The 17,901-nt window shown below is 33.3% G+C and overlaps 4 protein-coding genes across 7 annotated transcripts; 2 read left to right on the top strand and 2 right to left on the bottom strand.

Annotated features, from left to right (window-relative positions):
* Positions 1-135: 135 nt before the first annotated feature.
* LOC149728837 (solute carrier family 2, facilitated glucose transporter member 3-like) lies at positions 136-4,271 on the top strand. 3 transcript variants are annotated; one of them, XM_089888370.1, is made up of 11 exons: positions 136-494; positions 587-718; positions 1,032-1,299; positions 1,526-1,647; positions 1,700-1,771; positions 2,126-2,220; positions 2,364-2,535; positions 2,767-2,930; positions 2,997-3,141; positions 3,299-3,487; positions 3,628-4,271. In XM_089888370.1, the coding sequence occupies exons 1-10, from the start codon at positions 486-488 to the stop codon at positions 3,464-3,466; spliced, it is 1,347 nt and encodes a 448-aa protein (XP_089744496.1). In that variant the 5' UTR covers positions 136-485; the 3' UTR covers positions 3,467-3,487; positions 3,628-4,271. The 3 variants fall into 3 exon arrangements, with proteins under 3 accessions (XP_089744496.1, XP_089744495.1, XP_089744497.1); XM_089888369.1 differs by having other exon boundaries at positions 1,700-1,870; XM_089888371.1 differs by lacking the exon at positions 136-494 and adding an exon at positions 801-836 and having other exon boundaries at positions 586-718; positions 1,700-1,870.
* On the bottom strand, positions 3,846-6,290 carry LOC149728836 (calcineurin B homologous protein 1-like). The gene is made up of 7 exons (XM_089888372.1): positions 6,125-6,290; positions 5,972-6,044; positions 5,718-5,798; positions 5,300-5,409; positions 5,030-5,091; positions 4,748-4,870; positions 3,846-4,494 (listed from the first exon to the last, which is right to left on the bottom strand). Exons 1-7 carry the CDS (start codon positions 6,189-6,191, stop codon positions 4,441-4,443), a joined length of 570 nt encoding a protein of 189 aa, XP_089744498.1. The 5' UTR covers positions 6,192-6,290; the 3' UTR covers positions 3,846-4,440.
* Positions 6,291-9,530: 3,240 nt separating this feature from the next.
* On the top strand, positions 9,531-13,643 carry LOC149728835 (ESF1 homolog). 2 transcript variants are annotated; one of them, XM_089888366.1, is made up of 10 exons: positions 9,531-9,840; positions 9,937-10,066; positions 10,229-10,316; positions 10,542-10,766; positions 10,876-11,182; positions 11,465-11,635; positions 11,987-12,143; positions 12,538-12,677; positions 12,775-13,091; positions 13,274-13,643. In XM_089888366.1, the coding sequence occupies exons 1-10, from the start codon at positions 9,706-9,708 to the stop codon at positions 13,557-13,559; spliced, it is 1,956 nt and encodes a 651-aa protein (XP_089744492.1). In that variant the 5' UTR covers positions 9,531-9,705; the 3' UTR covers positions 13,560-13,643. The 2 variants fall into 2 exon arrangements, with proteins under 2 accessions (XP_089744492.1, XP_089744493.1); XM_089888367.1 differs by having other exon boundaries at positions 9,533-9,840; positions 10,548-10,766.
* Positions 13,508-17,744, bottom strand: LOC149728834 (5-taurinomethyluridine-[tRNA] synthase subunit MTO1, mitochondrial-like). The gene is made up of 8 exons (XM_089888365.1): positions 17,501-17,744; positions 16,936-17,165; positions 16,530-16,716; positions 16,159-16,272; positions 15,641-15,871; positions 15,136-15,278; positions 14,825-14,976; positions 13,508-14,611 (listed from the first exon to the last, which is right to left on the bottom strand). Exons 2-8 carry the CDS (start codon positions 17,162-17,164, stop codon positions 13,637-13,639), a joined length of 2,031 nt encoding a protein of 676 aa, XP_089744491.1. The 5' UTR covers position 17,165; positions 17,501-17,744; the 3' UTR covers positions 13,508-13,636.
* Positions 17,745-17,901: the final 157 nt, after the last annotated feature.

Below are 17,901 nucleotides of genomic sequence, written 5' to 3'. Positions count from 1 at the left end.
TGTAGCTTGATTTTTTGTAGATAAATATAAATCTACCATATAAAAAATAGTTGTTTGGAAGATTGTAGTACTCTCCTTTGTTGTGTATGGGTCATAATAAGCTGATTTCATTTCCGTACAATAAGGCTTTAAATGCTGCACAGAACATGTGTTTACACACACACCACATCCGTGATGTCTAGATTTTTCCTGTGAGATATCACTAATACTCAACTGATAAAACAGGCACAAACAATGTGGTCACCTAAACACAGATCTTTAATTTGTATTCTTACTTTTACACTTTATGCTGAAGCATAGACCTTTAATATTGTCAAGCCATAGTGGAAAAGGTTAAACGTATGAACCAATCTATTGCTTCCTGTATTTCCTGAGAGACAATCGTATAAAACTATACTTGAGAATTTAACAAAGCAGCTGTACAGCTTACAAACAGACACGAACCGATTGGTAAAAATGGTTAAGGAGTAGTGACAAACATAACCATGGATACAGTAAGTTATAGTTAAAAAGAGTTGGTACATATTAAATTAGGTTTGGTTTAGATGCAAAACTAGTATATATTTATTAAACTTATATTTCACAGAAAAACTCAATATTTGGATTGTTTTGTTTATTCATGACGTCATGGATGCTAATGTCAGCAACTCTGTACAACTTTGAAATAATCAATTCTCTTACACCACTGTTGAAAATTATGTACAATTCTACCTACCAGGTAACAATATTGGTTTCGTTAGGTTAAAGTTTAGGTATAGCAATTAGCATCATTGGTTTATGTATGTCTTATGGTTTTATAGGTGTACTGTTGACTAAGACTAATTCTGTTTGGTGGGGTAAGTTCAGTTCTAACAAGGTTGTTCTATAGTACATCATGTATGATAGCTTTTTAAGTACATGTTTCTGTCATGTTGTTGTTACTGTAATGGTTTTTACTAAGCATTCCATCATAAAAAAAAATGTGGCTCATTCTTATATATAAGCGAAGTATTACAAAATAAGACCTGACTTGTTTTTTCTTTATTTTACAGAATACCTATCATGTTTCAATGAGTAGCAACACATGGACATTGCTATTGTCAGTTACTGCATCCAGTATTTACATTGGAGCAATAATAGGTGGATTTGGAACAAACTATTTGTTAAATGTTCTAAGCAGACGCTCCACCATGCAGCTCACTCATATCATTCATATTATTGGTGTGCTTGTGATATCAGTTTGTGGTGGTTTCACTTGGTCGTTTGGGGCCATCTTTATTGGCCGTTTGATAACAGGAATCTCACTTGGAATTTCTTACAGTTAAGTTATAGTTTAAACTAACATTTTTGTGTTGATAGCCAATTCTATTTGTAAAATCGGTGAAATGATTTAACTTTAAATAATAAAATCCCGTATTAGAGGTGATAATTTATATACAGACTCTAAATTTTCTTATTTAAACTTGAGGTCGGTGTCTTATGTCATAACTTCTTCAATCCATAAGTTCCATCTTAAGTCTTCAAGAAATAACTTTGTTTGTGACAGATCTTCCTACTCTGGTAGTTGCAGAACTATCTTCCAGAGGTAGCCAGGGATTTTGGGAAAGTCTTGTTGGTGTAAGCGGATTATTTGGCCTGTTTGTTGCTGTTGTATTTGGGAACCCCAAGGTAATGTTGAAATAAAAACAAATTTTACCAACTGAGATACTAATCTCTGCAGGTAATGGGAAATATGGAATTGTGGCCTTACTTGGTGAGCCTGTCAATTATTCCTTCAATTAGCTATCTCATAGTAAGTGTTTTGATTCCTAACACACCTTTTTATCTTGTGAGACAAGGCAAGCATGAAGAAGCAATTGAAACATTAGGCAAACTTCGCATATCCAACCAGGCGAGTTTCATTCTGCATTAATGTATAAAAAGTGTGCAACTTAATTATATGGTTTTGAAATGTTTACAGAGGTCATTGCCTTGACCCAAGTTTTAATAAAACTAGCGATGATACAAAATTTTTATAATCAGTCATTTACAAAGTAGCGTGTATGAAGGATATGGTGCACATAATGGGACATTGACATACCCAATGACTAAACTCTTGCGCCTAATTTACATAAAAAAATTCTTTGCTAATAAATGCAACACTCAGGTCAATGTAACCAAAGAAATGGAGGCAATAAAAGATGAAATGAAACAAGTTAAGGCTGTTACAATTGTAGAAATGGTTACAACGAAATCATACAGGTTATTTGCATGTGTGGGTTTTAAAATAAGATACGAATAGTGGATTATTTAATATTTTACCCTATTTACCATTTCTACACTAAAAAATGTAATTAATCTTAAAACTGATTGTTAGTGTCTGTAGTATGATTGTTTTTATACAGAAACCAGTTCATTGCTGTTGTTATGCTTTACCTAAATCTAGTGTTGGTTGGAATAGATGGAGTACTCATGTACTCCAACCTTATGTTTAAAGAAGCAGGCTTAACTACATCTCAAGCCAGTGTTGCCACAATAGGTGTGTTTGGTGCACAGTTGCTGGCAGGTGTCATAGGGGTGAGCAATACATGAGATAGTATCCCACCATTATTGAGCTGTTTAGCTGTTATTTTTACTGTGTTGCCCTGGATTAGTGGTTAAAATGCTTGCATTCATACCAATAGATACTGTATTTGATGCACGATGCAGCTACCATGTGGTTGTATGTGTATTTACTATTCAACCCAGTGATCACTAATAAGTTACATTTAACATGTAATGTGACAGCACAACAAAAATTGCCTTTAGTCCACACTGGTGCAGAAATACGGAGGACGCAAAATGTTGATTGTTTCAAATATTGTCATTATAATTTCACTCACTGTGTGCACAATCAGCAGAGGAGTTCCTCACTCAAAACATAGTGCTGCTGTATTTGTGGCTGTTGGTGCTATAGGACTCTTTTTAATAGTGTAAGTGTAAAGTGAAATTTTTTTTTTGAAGAAGTATACCCAACTTGTGTTTTTGTTTAAAACTAGGTGGTCAGCTGGTACTAATCCATCTATATTTGCTCTGCTGGCAGCAATCACAACAGAACCGACTAGGCCAACTGCTTTTGGATATGCAGCTCTTTTGTTTTGGGTATCTGACTGCTCAGTGGGTGTCGGATTCCCATTTTTACAAGTAAGCTTTTCTCGTTAATTTTGTTTCTGATCAACCTGCATGCCTCCGACACTGAGGCCTGAGGGTATGGTTTTAAGGTTCACCATGGGCTTATTACATAACTTAATATTGTGTAAGTATATTATATATTAATTCCACTATTTTTGTTGTTTTCTAGAAATATGTAGAGGCTTACTCTTTGACTCCCTGGTTAGCTTGCTCAGTTGTCTTTCTGTTCTTTTCCATCTTTTTTATACCAGAAACAAAAAACAAATCTGTGAAGGAAATTCAGGCTAAATTTGGCAGATCTGCTGACGAAGAAAATAAACCACTTTTAAATAAATGATGCCTCAGTGTGATTTAAATGGTATGTATAATACATAACTGTAACCATCATAAATTAAATTAGAAGGTGGCATTTAGTCGCAAAAACCATGCTGTGTTTTCCTTACATTTATGAATTTCACACTTACTGTCTTGTTAACTCTCTTTTATATATCCACCTAGAATAATAGCAGGTAATGAATGCTGTCTGGCAATTTTGTGTGCACAAGTCTTAAGGTGACGGTTCATGCAATGCAACTTGGTGGTCCAGGGTTCAACACTATTGTAGTAGCAATAATAAAACTAAGAGCATGAAGTCTATAGATGTAATAACTATATCTTCATTCTTTGAGAAAAGTTACTTAGTCGGCAAACAGAAAGCAGAACCAGTCATTGCTAGGTTTGATTGATGTTTAAGTGTGTATTGCCACAATAATATACAGAAGATCATCACAACATTAAGGTGTTGTTTTTAATACAATGATCAAAGTGCAACAATTAACAAAAGAAAGTGACTAACATAAAAGTTTAAAACCATTTATATTATTATTCTGTCAAGCAAAGAAAAGAATTAATGTAAAATTAAAAATCCAGCAGACAGATTCAGAACACAGATATGTCACAGCATTAGTCAGTTTGTACATTTAACCACAGCAACAATGTACCAACGCTATTACATAGACTGACAAACTTAATTATAATTTGTGTAAAGCCACAATTAAAACAGCATATGGTGTCAGATAATTTCAAAGAGCCATCTTAAAACTGTCAATACCCATCTCAAGACTGCCTTTTAGGAAGTCAATGAACAAATGAGAAAATATGAGTTGGAAAATACATCTAACTATCTTTAATGATTGATAAAATTATACTGTTTTACCACAAAAGAGAGGGGTATTCTCGTATTTTAATGTTCTATATAACCTAAAAATAAACCAGTTTTAATAAAGGAAGATATCTTATGTTTTAATAAAGGAAAATATCTTATTCTTGTGCTCAATCCAAAAACCGTACACTCATTTTGGTGTCAATCTCTGTTCGAGCCATTACCTGTTAAAATATATTGGTTCGTAAGAATCAGTAATATAATATAGTAATTGTTTGTGGGTCATTAGTCTGTAGCAATATTTTTAAGTAAGTATTAAGCAGGACTGAACTCTGCTGGAACCCATGGCATGTCAGTAGTTGCAAGACATATTTAACCCAAATGGAATAAATTTAATTGCAGGCAAGTAATAAGCTGTCTAATTAGAATTAAGGGCCCTTTATAATTTAACAGCATAACCTAAATCAATAGGCTTACAGTTTTAAACTCCTCAAAGCTGATATGACGGTCATTGTTTTTGTCTGACTCTAACAAAGTTCGTTCAGCAATGTGTGAAAGTTGGTCTTGATTTATATTTGCTCCAACCAGTAACTTGAGAATCTAATTTTAAAAAATGTCATTTATAGTTAAATAACATTTAAAGGAATGTCAAATTGTATAGCAGCTAATTTTAACCAACTATTTACATTCTAATCAGTTTTTTTAAAGATGGATTCCTTTAATTAAGCTACATTATATTATGTTAAACGCTCTACATACCTGCAGCAACTCTTTCTTTGATATCATTCCATCACTATCATAATCGTACAACGAGAATACAACTGAATAAAAGCATTTGTAAAACTTAACCAAACCAAAAACTTACAAATGTTACAATACTAGTACAACTCTAATTTTAAAGACAACAATTGTTTTAACAGAGTATAGTATACAGGTTGATCTATATGGGCAAGCTTCAAAAATAAAGCCAGGGTTGGACCATTGCCCCAAACCTACACGTTATAGTTTAAAACAATACAAAAGTTGTACATTTTAACTTATTTGTTCTACTGTTTGGTGAATCTTCTGCTGTTTTTGCACTGCTTGGCCGAAAGTTTGCGAGAGTTCTCATAAACTGTCGAAAATTGACATGCTCTTCCCTGCATTAAAATGAATAAATTCAAAATACATAAAACATTGTCTATATATTAGCATTAGGCTAGTACATCTTGCTACTTAATAATTTAACTTATGTGCGACACAAAGCACATTGTAGAAGTATTGTGAGTTGTGATTGTTTATAACTAGTTAACTACTGTCCCAACAAAGCATAAAAATCATCTTCACGATTAAATTCAGTTTTATAAAATGACAGTTTCATATAGTGTTATAAAATTAGTAGGTTATCCAGCCAATGGTACAGTAACTAAATAACAATGGCAGAGCAAACATTTTATATACCACATACCCCCCGTTAAAGAAAGCATCAACGATTCTATCCGCAAGAGGATTAATTGCAAGTTCCGGTATTCTCATAAAATCATCACGACTGCAAACATACAAGATATTATCAATTCTAGTGTTAAAAACATATTTTAAAAGCACTGTTTTACACATAAATACCCAATATTGTATATTACATATTTAAATACAAACTCAAATGATGTAATTGAAATTTAAACACGTTCGGAACTTATTTAAATATATATATAAATAACTTACGTTAGAAAACCATTTTGTTCTTTATCGAGGCAAGTAAAGCGACTGAATAGACGAATGATTTGATTTGATTGAACTGCAAAATAATCAAGTTTAACTATAGTTTAAACACCATTTTAAGCTTTATAATTACAGCTTGTATTAACAACGACTTACACCCTGTTTCTTGTTGAATTGCTTCAATTTCTTCTTCTCTTAAATGCAAAGATGCTTTAGACCCCATACCTGTTATTAATTTGAGTGTCTAGGAATTAAACTCTAGTGAAACAAAGCGATATCATGGAATTAACCTTTCTTTGCAAATAGTAAAAACATAAAATCTGCGTCATTCTGACATGACAGAACTACGTTTAGTGTTGCCATGAATATTTTAATAGACAATAGATAACAACACGGCTCTACATTTGCTCACACAATAACAAAATTGTAATGTTCTTGAGGTAAATAGAAACTTTTTGTTACTATAAGAGTTAAATAAAGTCGTAGAAACACAAATGGCTCCTACAGTATTTCACCAAGGTGATCCTAGAATACAGATATTCTAGCGGCCATTTTCGATACCTTCTACTGGTACCACTAACCTAAATTTGGACACTGTACCAACTAGACCCCAGCGGTACTGATTCTAAAATAAAAAATTTAAAATTCGAAAAAATATTAATTATGAATATTAATATTCGTCATAAAAACATATTTATAGAATTTTCTCCCGATCCAGCTTCGAATATGTTATAGCGCTAAGTGATACCTAAAATATGAAACATTATTTTCTTTAAAAAGGTGCGGGGATAGATGTTAAATATAAAAAAGTATGATCATAACTTGAATCATATAAATATTATATTTTCGATTTTTTTGCGAAAATATAACTTATGCATACATCTATGTAGGTCACTAGCATGTTATCCCCATCAAAAAAAAAATTAATTTCAACTTTTTTTTATAACTGAATATTAATATTCGTCATAAAAATATATTTATAGAATTTTCTCCCGATCCAGCTTCGAATATGTTATAGCGCTACGTAATACCTAAAAATTGAAACATCATTTTCTTCAAAAAAGTGCGGGGAAGGGTTCAGAATACAAACAAGTATGAGGGTCATAACCCGAATCATACAAGTATTAAATTTTAAAATATTTCGGCGAAAATATAACTTACGCATATATCTATGTAGGTCACTCACATGTTATCCCCATCGAAAAAAAAATAATTTCAACTTTTTTTTATAACTGAATATTAATATTCGTCATAAAAATATATTTATAGAATTTTCTCCCGATCCAGCTTCGAATATATTATAGCGCTACGTAATACCTAAAAAATGAAACATCATTTTCTTCAAAAAAGTGCGGGGAAGGGTTCAGAATACAAACAAGTATGAGGGTCATAACCCGAATCATACAAGTATTAAATTTTAAAATATTTCGGCGAAAATATAACTTACGCATACATCTATGTAGGTCACTCACATGTTATCCCCATCGAAAAAAAAATTAATTTCAACTTTTTTTTATAACTGAATATTAATATTCGTCATAAAAATATATTTATAGAATTTTCTCCCGATCCAGCTTCGAATATATTATAGCGCTACGTAATACCTAAAAAATGAAACATCATTTTCTTCAAAAAAGTGCGGGGAAGGGTTCAGAATACAAACAAGTATGAGGGTCATAACCCGAATCATACAAGTATTAAATTTTAAAATATTTCGGCGAAAATATAACTTACGCATACATCTATGTAGGTCACTCACATGTTATCCCCATCGAAAAAAAAATTAATTTCAACTTTTTTTTATAACTGAATATTAATATTCGTCATAAAAATATATTTATAGAATTTTCTCCCGATCCAGCTTCGAATATGTTATAGCGCCACGAAATACCTAAAAAATGAAAGATCGTTTTCTTCAAAAAAGTGCGGGGATGGATGTTAAATATTGTGGAGAGTATTAATTACTCGAATTTGGGGTTATTTACGGTTCTCCTGTCCGTACTTACGTACCTGGAAATATATCAAGAATTTTAATTTATTTGTTTCAATTAATACAAAAGATTGTTTGTTCTTGAAGCCTCTAAGATTAATTGATAGGCTAGTTGTCTGTTCGTTGATCATCGTCGGATTTCTGTAGAATATAACTGAAAACACATAGTTATCAAAGGTAGTAAACAAATTAGTCAGAGCAATTGATACAAAACCATTTAACGCCGATACTTTTAGCCTCACTAGGTATATCAATATTTTTATATTTACTGTTATAATTTTGTTATAAAAAACATTTATGTGGATTAATATGTACTATTTTTGCGTTCGTGCAAATAAAATATATAAACACGAAATTCGAGTAATTAATACTTCCCACAATATTTAACATTCATCCCCGCACTTTTTTGAAGAAAACGATCTTTCATTTTTTAGGTATTTCGTGGCGCTATAACATATTCAAAGCTGGATCGGAAGAAAATTCCATAAATATATTTTTATGACGAATATTAATATTCAAATTTAAAAAAAATTAAATTAATTATTTTTTTCGATGGGGATAACATGCTAGTGACCTACATAGATGTATGCGTAAGTTATATTTTCGCGAAAAAAATCGAAAATTTAATATTTATATGATTCAAGTTATGACCATACTTGTTTGTATTCTGAACCCTTCCCCGCAATTTTTTGAAGAAAATGATGTTTCATTTTTTAGGTATTACGTAGCGCTATAACATATTCGAAGCTGGATCGGGAGAAAATTCTATAAATATATTTTTATGACGAATATTAATATTCAGTTATAAAAAAAGTTGAAATTAATTTTTTTTTCGATGGGGATAACATGTGAGTGACCTACATAGATGTATGCGTAAGTTATATTTTCGCCGAAATATTTTAAAATTTAATACTTGTATGGTTCGGGTTATGACCCTCATACTTGTTTGTATTCTGAACCCTTCCCCGCACTTTTTTGAAGAAAATGATGTTTCATTTTTTAGGTGTTACGTAGCGCTATAACATATTCGAAGCTGGATCGGGAGAAAATTCTATAAATATGTTTTTATGACGAATATTAATATTCAGTTATAAAAAAAAGTTAAAATTAATTATTTTTTTGATGGGGATAACATGCTAGTGACCTACATAGATGTATGCATAAGTTATATTTTCGCAAAAAAAATCAAAAATATAATATTTATATGATTCAAGTTATGATCATACTTTTTTATATTTAACATCTATCCCCGCACTTTTTTAAAGAAAATAATGTTTCATATTTTAGGTATCACTTAGCGCTATAACATATTCGAAGCTGGATCGGGAGAAAATTCTATAAATATGTTTTTATGACGAATATTAATATTCATAATTAATATTTTTTCGAATTTTAAATTTTTCATTTTAGAATCGGTACCGCTGGGGTCTAGTTAGTACAGTGTCCAAATTTTAGGTTGGTGGCACCAGTAAAAGGTATCGAAAATGGCCGCTAGAATATCTGTATTCTAGGATCACCTTGGTCAGTATTTCTATGGCTCCGGTCGCAACTAAATTGATTTTCGAATACTAAAATGAAACAAAAATGGCGGACTGTTAACTTAACTTGTCTTTATTCAAACTTTGGGAAAACGTGTGATTTCGGACTGTACATTTACATTGTGCGCTGGGAGGTTCGTGCGCTGGTGTAATTATTTACTTTAATGTACAGCAGCTGAGGTAACTACAGGTTACTAGGCTTATCCACGATGCCGTCAAATGACACTGATAAAAGGTTTGAGTCGGTTTTAAGAGACCATCGATTTCGTTCAATCAAACAGAAGCAAAAGAAAGTTCAAATTGATGGAAGGTTCCAATCCATGTTCACGGACAAAAGATTTAAAGTGAGTATAGCCCTGTGTAATGAATAGGTTTGCTGGTTGGGCTACTGTGATGTTAATATGTGTAATGTAAATTATGAAATTTTGTTTTTTGTTTAGTTACAATACGAAACTGACAAAAGGGGTAAGCCAATCCACCAAGCCTCGTCTGAGAATTTAAAGAAATATTATCGACTTTCATATGAAGAGAAAAAGAGATTGAAAGCAGAAAGAGCACGAAAACTGAACTGTAAGTTGAATGTTTTAATAAAAAAATCTTATTTTTAACATTTGTTTAAAAATGTCAATTGGAATGCAATTTTGTCACTTTCTGTGTTAAAACAACTATTATTGTCGCGCCATGTGAAGATAAATAAGTTACATTCTTTTATTTATAAATTATATATCCCAGGTTTAAACTCATCACAGAGTGAAACCACAGAAACTACCAAGGTTGATGAAACAGAGAATGAAAGTAAGGAAGAAAAAGCAGAGGATAGGTTAGTTGGATAGTGATCTGTGCTCTTTTGCACTTAAAACAAAGCCTATGGCTATATATATATTTAAAACACTTTTCACAGGCAAAGCAATGATAACCAGTTTTACCAATAAGTATTGTACAATAAATTTGACAAATATCCTTAGGCCAAAAGTTGTACCTTTTAAAAAAGAAAAATTCTAGTGTTTTAGAAAAATTCTGTTTTTTAAATATTTTTTAATTTAAATTTTAGCAGCGAGTATGAGTCGTCAGATGAAGACGAAGAAGATCCTGATCTTGCTCGTGGAGAGGGAGGAGTGGAGACGAGCTCTGACGAGGAAGAAGATGAGTTTTATGAAGATCAAACCAACATCCAGGATCAGCATTGGGGAGAAATGGATGCGGATGCAGATAGGAGCACAGATATCAGCTCAAGACTTGCTCTCTGCAATATGGACTGGGATCGAATCAGGTAAGAGTCATTCAGTGTTATGTTTAATGAAAAATATTTTGCAACTTCATAAGATTGAATCTGTTATTTATATAAAGTTTATAATTGAATAAGAGACATGTGTCAACAGGGCAACAGACCTCTTTGTATTGTTTGATTCATTTAAACCGGTAAACGGAAAAATCAAGTCGGTTTCAATTTACCCGTCCGAGTATGGCCTTCAAAGATTAGCGGAAGAGGTTCAAAGAGGACCTGCCGAACTACGAAAAGATGACTCTGATGAAGACACTGAAGACAAAGATGTGAAAATTTTAAACAATAAAGAGGGAAGCAAGTTCCAGGCTGAAAAACTGAGACAGTATCAAATTAATCGGCTTAAGTATTACTATGCTGTGATTGAATGCGACAGTAAAGAAACAGCAGATGCTCTTTATCAGGTAGGCATGTATTTTGCTTTTTGTTCTTATAAAATAGTTTGTTTTGAGTTTGATTGTACATGGGTGAGGTTCAATAGCGGGGCATACAGGGACCCAGGATTTAAGCCAGAGGTGGCACTATCTGTTAGGGGTTAATGGCTGGGAGCGAGGGTTCGGGAAAACCAGAGCTATTAATCCTGGCTGTTTTTTTGTATTACGACAATCGTCCAGCTATATTAGCACTGGTGCAGAGCACGAATTCAATACAGTTAAATATAAAGTTATAGCACGTCTATATGACAGGATTGCGATGGTCTTGAATATGAAACAAGTTCAACCAAGTTAGATCTTCGGTTTATACCAGATGAAACAACTTTTGATGAACACCCACCTAAAGACATGGCAAACTCACTTCCAGACAAGGACCTCTTTAAACCATCTGAGTTTATTACCAAAGCACTCAACCAAGCGAAGGTAAGACAAAATCTCATTTGAACACATTTGTTTAAATATTTAAAAAGTCTGTGAATGAAGACACAAAGTTTAATATCAATACAAACGAATAAAGCGAATTTTTCTGCATGAATGTGATATAGTATTAATATATGGTAACAATATATATAAAATATTATATATTGTTATGTTACATTATATATTGTTACATTATATATTGTTATTATATATTGTTATGTTATATTGTTATGTTAACAATATATATAAAATATTGTTATGTTACATTTTTAGCAAAATACATTGCAATTTAATGAAATTTATAATAAGTTTGCTGCATGCTCGTATGGTCTAAACAAACACTTTTTCTCCAAGGTTGATTTAACATGGGATGAAACTGACCACAGAAGACTTGCAGTTACCATGAGAAGATTTAACGAAGATGAAATTGCCGACATGGATGTGAAGGACTTTCTAGCATCATCTAGTGGTTCAGATGAAGAGGAAAATGAAACAAAACCAAAACATTTTGGTAATATTGCAACGTGTTCCTAAGTTTTGTATAACTTTTGGGGGATGGTGTTCTAATTTATCCTACAATAAGCAGTTATTGGAGTTATTTTAAGTCATAGCTTAATTGGATACTATGTCTGTGAAACAGAGTATCTTTCACTTAGAATGACTGAACAGTCGGACTGATTTTCATACAGGGCTATATATCTTATAATTGCTGTGATAAGATATAACAGTTTGCACACATATTTTGGTGAACTTTTTGTTATCTAGCCAAAGTTCCCGTTATAATTTTTTTGTTTCTAAATAGTCTCTTGTGGACACTTAAGTAGCAACGAGAGCAAGAAGCTTCTTGTATAAATATATATACAATAATACAGTTAAAATTAGATATATTGCGTTGTCCACACCAGGTATATCATCAAGAACAACAGATGAGGATCAGATAATGAGATACCGGAGTTTGCTCCTTGATAACGATGATGCGGATGACAAGAAAGATGACGTTGATATGGAAGTTACTTGGGAACCAGATTTACTTTCGAAACCAGATGTAAGTGGAGATTTATATCCATAATTATATATTCAGTTAATTTTTTAGTTGTTTTTTTAGCTTAGCATAAAAAGATTTCAATAATATTTTACAAAAGGTGGAAGAAGAAGGTAGTGAAAATGAAGAGAAAGAGAATGAAGATAAAGAGTCTGAGGAGGACTCTGTTGATGCGGAAGAGCCATCTTTGAAGAGTAAAAAGAAGTTTGGTAAAAAGCGTGATCAGGAAGAGACAGAAGATGATCGGAAGAGGAAAGCAGAGCTTGAGATGTTGATGTTGGATGAAGAGGACTTAAAGAAACATTTTAACATGGATGAGATTGAGAAACAGGAGCAGAGGTCGAAAAAATCCAAGAAGAGGCATCAGAATGATGACCAAAAAGAAGATAACTTTAAAATCGATGTAGATGACAGAAGGTAATTTTTTTAATTTATAATGAACACTGAACAGTAGACAACCCTAAAGAAAGCAATTAAATATAGTTTAACTGTAATTGCTTTTTTTAATAATGAATCTCTTGTAAATTTATATACTTACAAGTACTTGTGCTTGTTCAAATTTTTAATGGTTCAACCTGTAACTGTTCTAAATATTGCAGGTTTTCAGCACTGTATACAACACCTGCATTCGCTCTTGACCCAAATAATCCTTCATTTCGTAAAACAAAAGCCATGAAAGAATTACTCAATGAGCGCCAGACCAGAGTCCAGAAGAAAAATGAAGAGGAGCATTTCACATCTAAGGAGATTCCTACATCTGAAGAGACTGTGTTAAAATCTACAGATTCTTCTATTCCTAGTCTAGTTAATGCGATAAAAGCGAAAACCAAGAGTCGGTTTGCAAAGAAGAAAACAATAGGTTTATTAAATAAGAAGAAAAACTGATGTTGATTTAATAGCAAATTTTAATTTAACATCTACAAAGAAAATGTGTATTATTGAAAGTAAAATTTGTCATTGGATCAGCTAGCTGACACGGTGCATTTATTTTTTATACTACTTTTAACATGCTTTAACAGTTGCACCAATGAAGCAGGTGTAACTCCTTGAATTCTCGAAGCAGCTGCAATATTTCCAGGTCTAGCTTTTGCAAGTTTTTCCCGAATTTCCAATTTAAGGCCTGGCATATTAACATAGTCTATATGGTCAGGTATTATTAGTCTTTCCTCCCTTTTAACCATGTCAATGTTCTTTTGCTCCACTGGCAAAAGAGCAGAGTAGACAGCGGATGAGAGAAGTCTGTTCCTTAGCCACGTATTCTCCATAATCGCCCGTGTTTCGGGAAACATAGATAGAACAACATCCACTTCTCTAGGCTTCCGTACGTCCGCTAAAAAATGAAAAGCGTTTGTGCTATGCGATAAATTGACTGGCTTCCCCCCAGTTAGCTCAAGCCATTTGTTCTTTGGTTTTTTCACCGATTTTAAAACATCCACAGCTTCAGTCAAAAGATTAACTCGTTTTTTGGTGTTATTCATTCGTTTTTCACTGACACATCCACCTTCAATGAAACCCTTTTCCGTCAAGCGCTCATCTGCTGTGTCTGGTCTTAATGTCATTCTGAATTCGGTTCTGCTGGTAAACATCCTGTATGGCTCGTTGGTGCCCATTGTTGTCAAATCGTCAAGCAGTACACCAATATAGCCCTCACTTCTTGTCACAATAAATGGGGAGAGTTTCTTTGCTTTTCTGGCAGCATTAACACCGGCAATTAATCCCTGGGCTGCTGCCTCTTCATAACCAGTAGTTCCATTAATCTGGCCAGCAAAATACAGCCCTTTCACTTTATAAGTTTCCAAAGTAGTTGAAACCTGACGAGGATCCATGTAGTCGTATTCCACTCCATATCCTGGACGAGTTATTTCTGCATTTTCAAGACCCTGGATCATTCTTACAGCTTCAGTTTGGTTTTCCTCAGGCATTGTGCAACTAAAACCCTGTTTTACATAACTATGTAAGTATTTGCATAATATAACCTTATTTTTCTCCTTAGTTATAGATAAGTCCAGAACATATCTTAAAATATGAAAAAAAATTAAAGCGTACAAAATTAAAAAAAAAAACTATATTGTCTTGATTTCCTATACAATGTTGAGTGTTAAACCAACTTTTGGGGAAATCAGCCAATCAAAAAATATCCCTAACTATACCTGTAGATATATAACGTTTGAAGTGAGGCCTTCTGGTTCTAACCAGCACATGTGAGATTTTTCTTTGAACTTCAAAACTTTAGATTCAATTGATGGACAATAACGTGGTCCATTCACTTCTTCTATAACATGTTTGTTCATATGAAGCGTATCTAAAATTAACAACATATACATGCTGAATTATCTCATGTTAACAATAAGATTAAACAAATGGAAGATAACAGCTACACTTTTTAATTGATACTGATTTTTAAGTAGGTTTTATCTATAGCATGTTATAATAAATAACATTTATAGTGTTTTGATCCTACCTAAAATACATTTCTCTAGTTCAGGTTTGGTGTGCGTAGTATAACACGTCAACTGTTGGTCAGGATCAATCCAAACCATCTCATTTTCAAATGAAAATGGATGAGGTGGCATGTCCCCACCATAAGCCACCATACCGGAAAAACTAAAATGGAAAAGAAATAGTTTAATGTATAAAAACAGGCGAGTGTATATTTTATGTGCATTCAAAATAATGTAGAGATATTTCTTGTGTATGTGTGATAGTTGAATGAACCTATTACGACCATTAAAGTGCATTGCTGAAACACAGTCAAGCCAAAAGTAACAGCACCATTGAACTTGATATTCTTTGGTTACCATGACCACTTTAACCGTATGTGGTAACTCGTAAGCATGAGCTGCATCAAATAGAACACTTACGTTATAAAGACTGTTCTTGCCCTGCTACTCTAGGATAAATAAGTTACATTTGTTCATTCATACAGCTGTGTTAAAGTTTATATGGTCTCAGAAAACTTATCTTACTTAACACTGTCTTTCGCTATCCTTGGTGGGGTACCAGTTTTTAGTCTTCCCATTTCGAACCCCAGATTTTCAATGGTCCGAGCCAAGCCTACAGCAGGAGCATCTCCAATTCGACCGGCACCTTTTACAATCATCCCAATGTTAATCTGTCCACGAAGGAAAGTGCCAGCAGTTAGTACGACTCCTTTAGCATGAAGCATGGTGCCATCGGATAGGATAACACCATTACATCTGGAATACATGACTGAAAGTTATTTATTTATCCTCGCATAGCGGGGCTACGATAGTTGTTAAAAAACAGGTGTTTAAGAAACACATGAAATATTTATTATATTTCAAAACCATGAAAAAACAATTGATATTTTAACAAATGTTGACAAACATGGTAACTCATTAGGCGAGAATAGGGTGTATGAAACAGTTTAACCGTGTTGTAACGACTGTTGTTGCCCTGCCTTGCGAGATTAATCATGTGTCTTTAATTTGTTCATAATAACATATTTAACACTGGTACAAACCTGCATTTTGTTTCAGGAGTTGCTTCAACTACATCAGTGGTAACCAAATCTTCAACAGAACCTTCCATTACATCCAAGTTTACTGTATTGTGGATCTCTGTCTGCATGTTTTCCCTGTCATATAAAAACATAAATTCATTTGGCTTGTCGCCATGGCACGGTGGCCTCTAGCTTAGAGGTTGTGGATTCAAGACTCGGCAATGCTACCATTGTGGGTGTATGAGTGCCAAAACACTTAATGACAGTTGCTCCAATCTAACCCGTTGGTTCTTTATGCTCTTTAAGACACTAAATTCTGGCCTCTGTTTTTCATTAACCCCAACACCCAGAATAAAAACAAGTAGTCCATGTGTATTCTACTTACTACTAACCTGTATAAATCTCTATCTATTTGAGCCCTTGGTCCCCAAACAGCAGGTCCTTTTTTTCGGTTAAGCATTCTATATTGAATACCAGAGATATCACATATTCTTCCACATATGCCATCAAGAGCATCAATCTCTCGAATAAGATGACCCTTACCTATCCCACCAAAGGATGGGTTACATGACATTTCACCTGTAAAAAATAAGATGAAATCATGTTGTTTTACATATGCTATGTGTTTTAATGACTCATTTTGCTGATATCTTTTTTCTATTCGTTTTTAAATACTATAATCTTCAATATCGTTTTTGAATAAAAAAAGCACACATGTTATGTTAACTGCCATTCTCCCATCATTTGCTAAATAAGACATATGATATACATGCAACTACTCATTACGTTTAGTGTTACCTATTGTTGAGAGTTTATGGGTTAGCAGGAGGGTCCTTGCCCCAACTCTGGCAGATGCAGATGCTGCTTCACACCCCGCATGTCCCCCACCTACTATTATTACATCGTAGGAGTTAGCATGAGATTCTACACTGCTGTGTACTAAGCTATGACGCATAGTGTGTGGGTGGTAGCTTCTATATATCTTGTGAACATTTGTCAATCTTGCTTTGCACCAGAATTTCTGCATTCTTCAATAAAGAAAGTGATTAGAATGGTATAGGTTGTATGAAAAGTTTTGAAAAATATAAATAGTACATGAAAGAATGTTATATTTGCCCAAACAACTTTAGAAATGTTAGAAACTAGCTTATATCTTTTTCTAGCTCACTTTGATGTTTGTATATGCTACAGCAACAATCTAATATATGCACAACAATACAGTTTGAATAAAAAAGTTTATTAAAGTCTATCTACTTATTCATAACGTTTTTTGTTCAACTCTACAGTGGCGTATTATAACTAAGTGTTTATTGTTTGTCGTACACATTCGTATAACCGGTAATATGAAATAACACATACATACCTTCAAAATTATTTGGAAGCAGAACTGTCAAAATTTTGGAAAAATCTCGTCACGTGACTTTATCTCTCGACTTTGGGGAAGCACCAAAATAAATCCAGATTATATGACGCAATAATATTCCCCTAATTATTGGCGAAATGGTATTTCCCTAAAAATCGAATTTACTTGCGCAATGTGGTGGACAAACAATTGGGGTAGGGAATTATAACTCTGTAGACTTCCTACTATGGCCATTTTACATTTCACTACCATTCTTATCAGACAGGCGATAATTTGTTATTAATTTGCGAGCTAATAGGCGAGGCGTATTCAGTGACCCGAATCATGTTTGCAGAATAAAGTTTTTCTTGAAACCGATGTATGTACGTCTGGTTGTCTATATCGCCCGGTGGTTGCGTAGG

Source organism: Ciona robusta, chromosome 11 (assembly GCF_009617815.1).
Source record: "Ciona robusta chromosome 11, ASM961781v2".
NCBI lineage: Eukaryota > Metazoa > Chordata > Ascidiacea > Phlebobranchia > Cionidae > Ciona > Ciona robusta.
This window is presented reverse-complemented; position numbering and strand designations above follow the sequence as displayed.

Excerpts from the sequence above, each read along its gene's own strand:
- LOC149728835 (XM_089888366.1), top strand. The coding sequence starts at position 9,706 with ATGCCGTCAAATGACACTGATAAAAGGTTTGAGTCGGTTTTAAGAGAC. Across the intron at positions 12,678-12,774 it reads ATTTACTTTCGAAACCAGAT|GTGGAAGAAGAAGGTAGTGA; the intron begins GTAAGTGGAGAT and ends ATTTTACAAAAG. Across the intron at positions 13,092-13,273 it reads ATCGATGTAGATGACAGAAG|GTTTTCAGCACTGTATACAA; the intron begins GTAATTTTTTTA and ends TAAATATTGCAG.
- LOC149728834 (XM_089888365.1), bottom strand. The coding sequence starts at position 17,164 with ATGCAGAAATTCTGGTGCAAAGCAAGATTGACAAATGTTCACAAGATA. Across the intron at positions 15,872-16,158 it reads ACTCCTGAAACAAAATGCAG|ATGTAATGGTGTTATCCTAT; the intron begins GTTTGTACCAGT and ends CATGTATTCCAG. Across the intron at positions 14,977-15,135 it reads ACTAGAGAAATGTATTTTAG|ATACGCTTCATATGAACAAA; the intron begins GTAGGATCAAAA and ends TGTTAATTTTAG.
- LOC149728836 (XM_089888372.1), bottom strand. The coding sequence starts at position 6,191 with ATGGGGTCTAAAGCATCTTTGCATTTAAGAGAAGAAGAAATTGAAGCA. Across the intron at positions 4,871-5,029 it reads CAAAGAAAGAGTTGCTGCAG|ATTCTCAAGTTACTGGTTGG; the intron begins GTATGTAGAGCG and ends TTTTAAAATTAG. Across the intron at positions 4,495-4,747 it reads GCTTTGAGGAGTTTAAAACT|GTAATGGCTCGAACAGAGAT; the intron begins GTAAGCCTATTG and ends ATATTTTAACAG.
- LOC149728837 (XM_089888369.1), top strand. Across the intron at positions 719-1,031 it reads TGTACAATTCTACCTACCAG|AATACCTATCATGTTTCAAT; the intron begins GTAACAATATTG and ends TTTATTTTACAG. Across the intron at positions 1,300-1,525 it reads CTCACTTGGAATTTCTTACA|ATCTTCCTACTCTGGTAGTT; the intron begins GTTAAGTTATAG and ends TGTTTGTGACAG.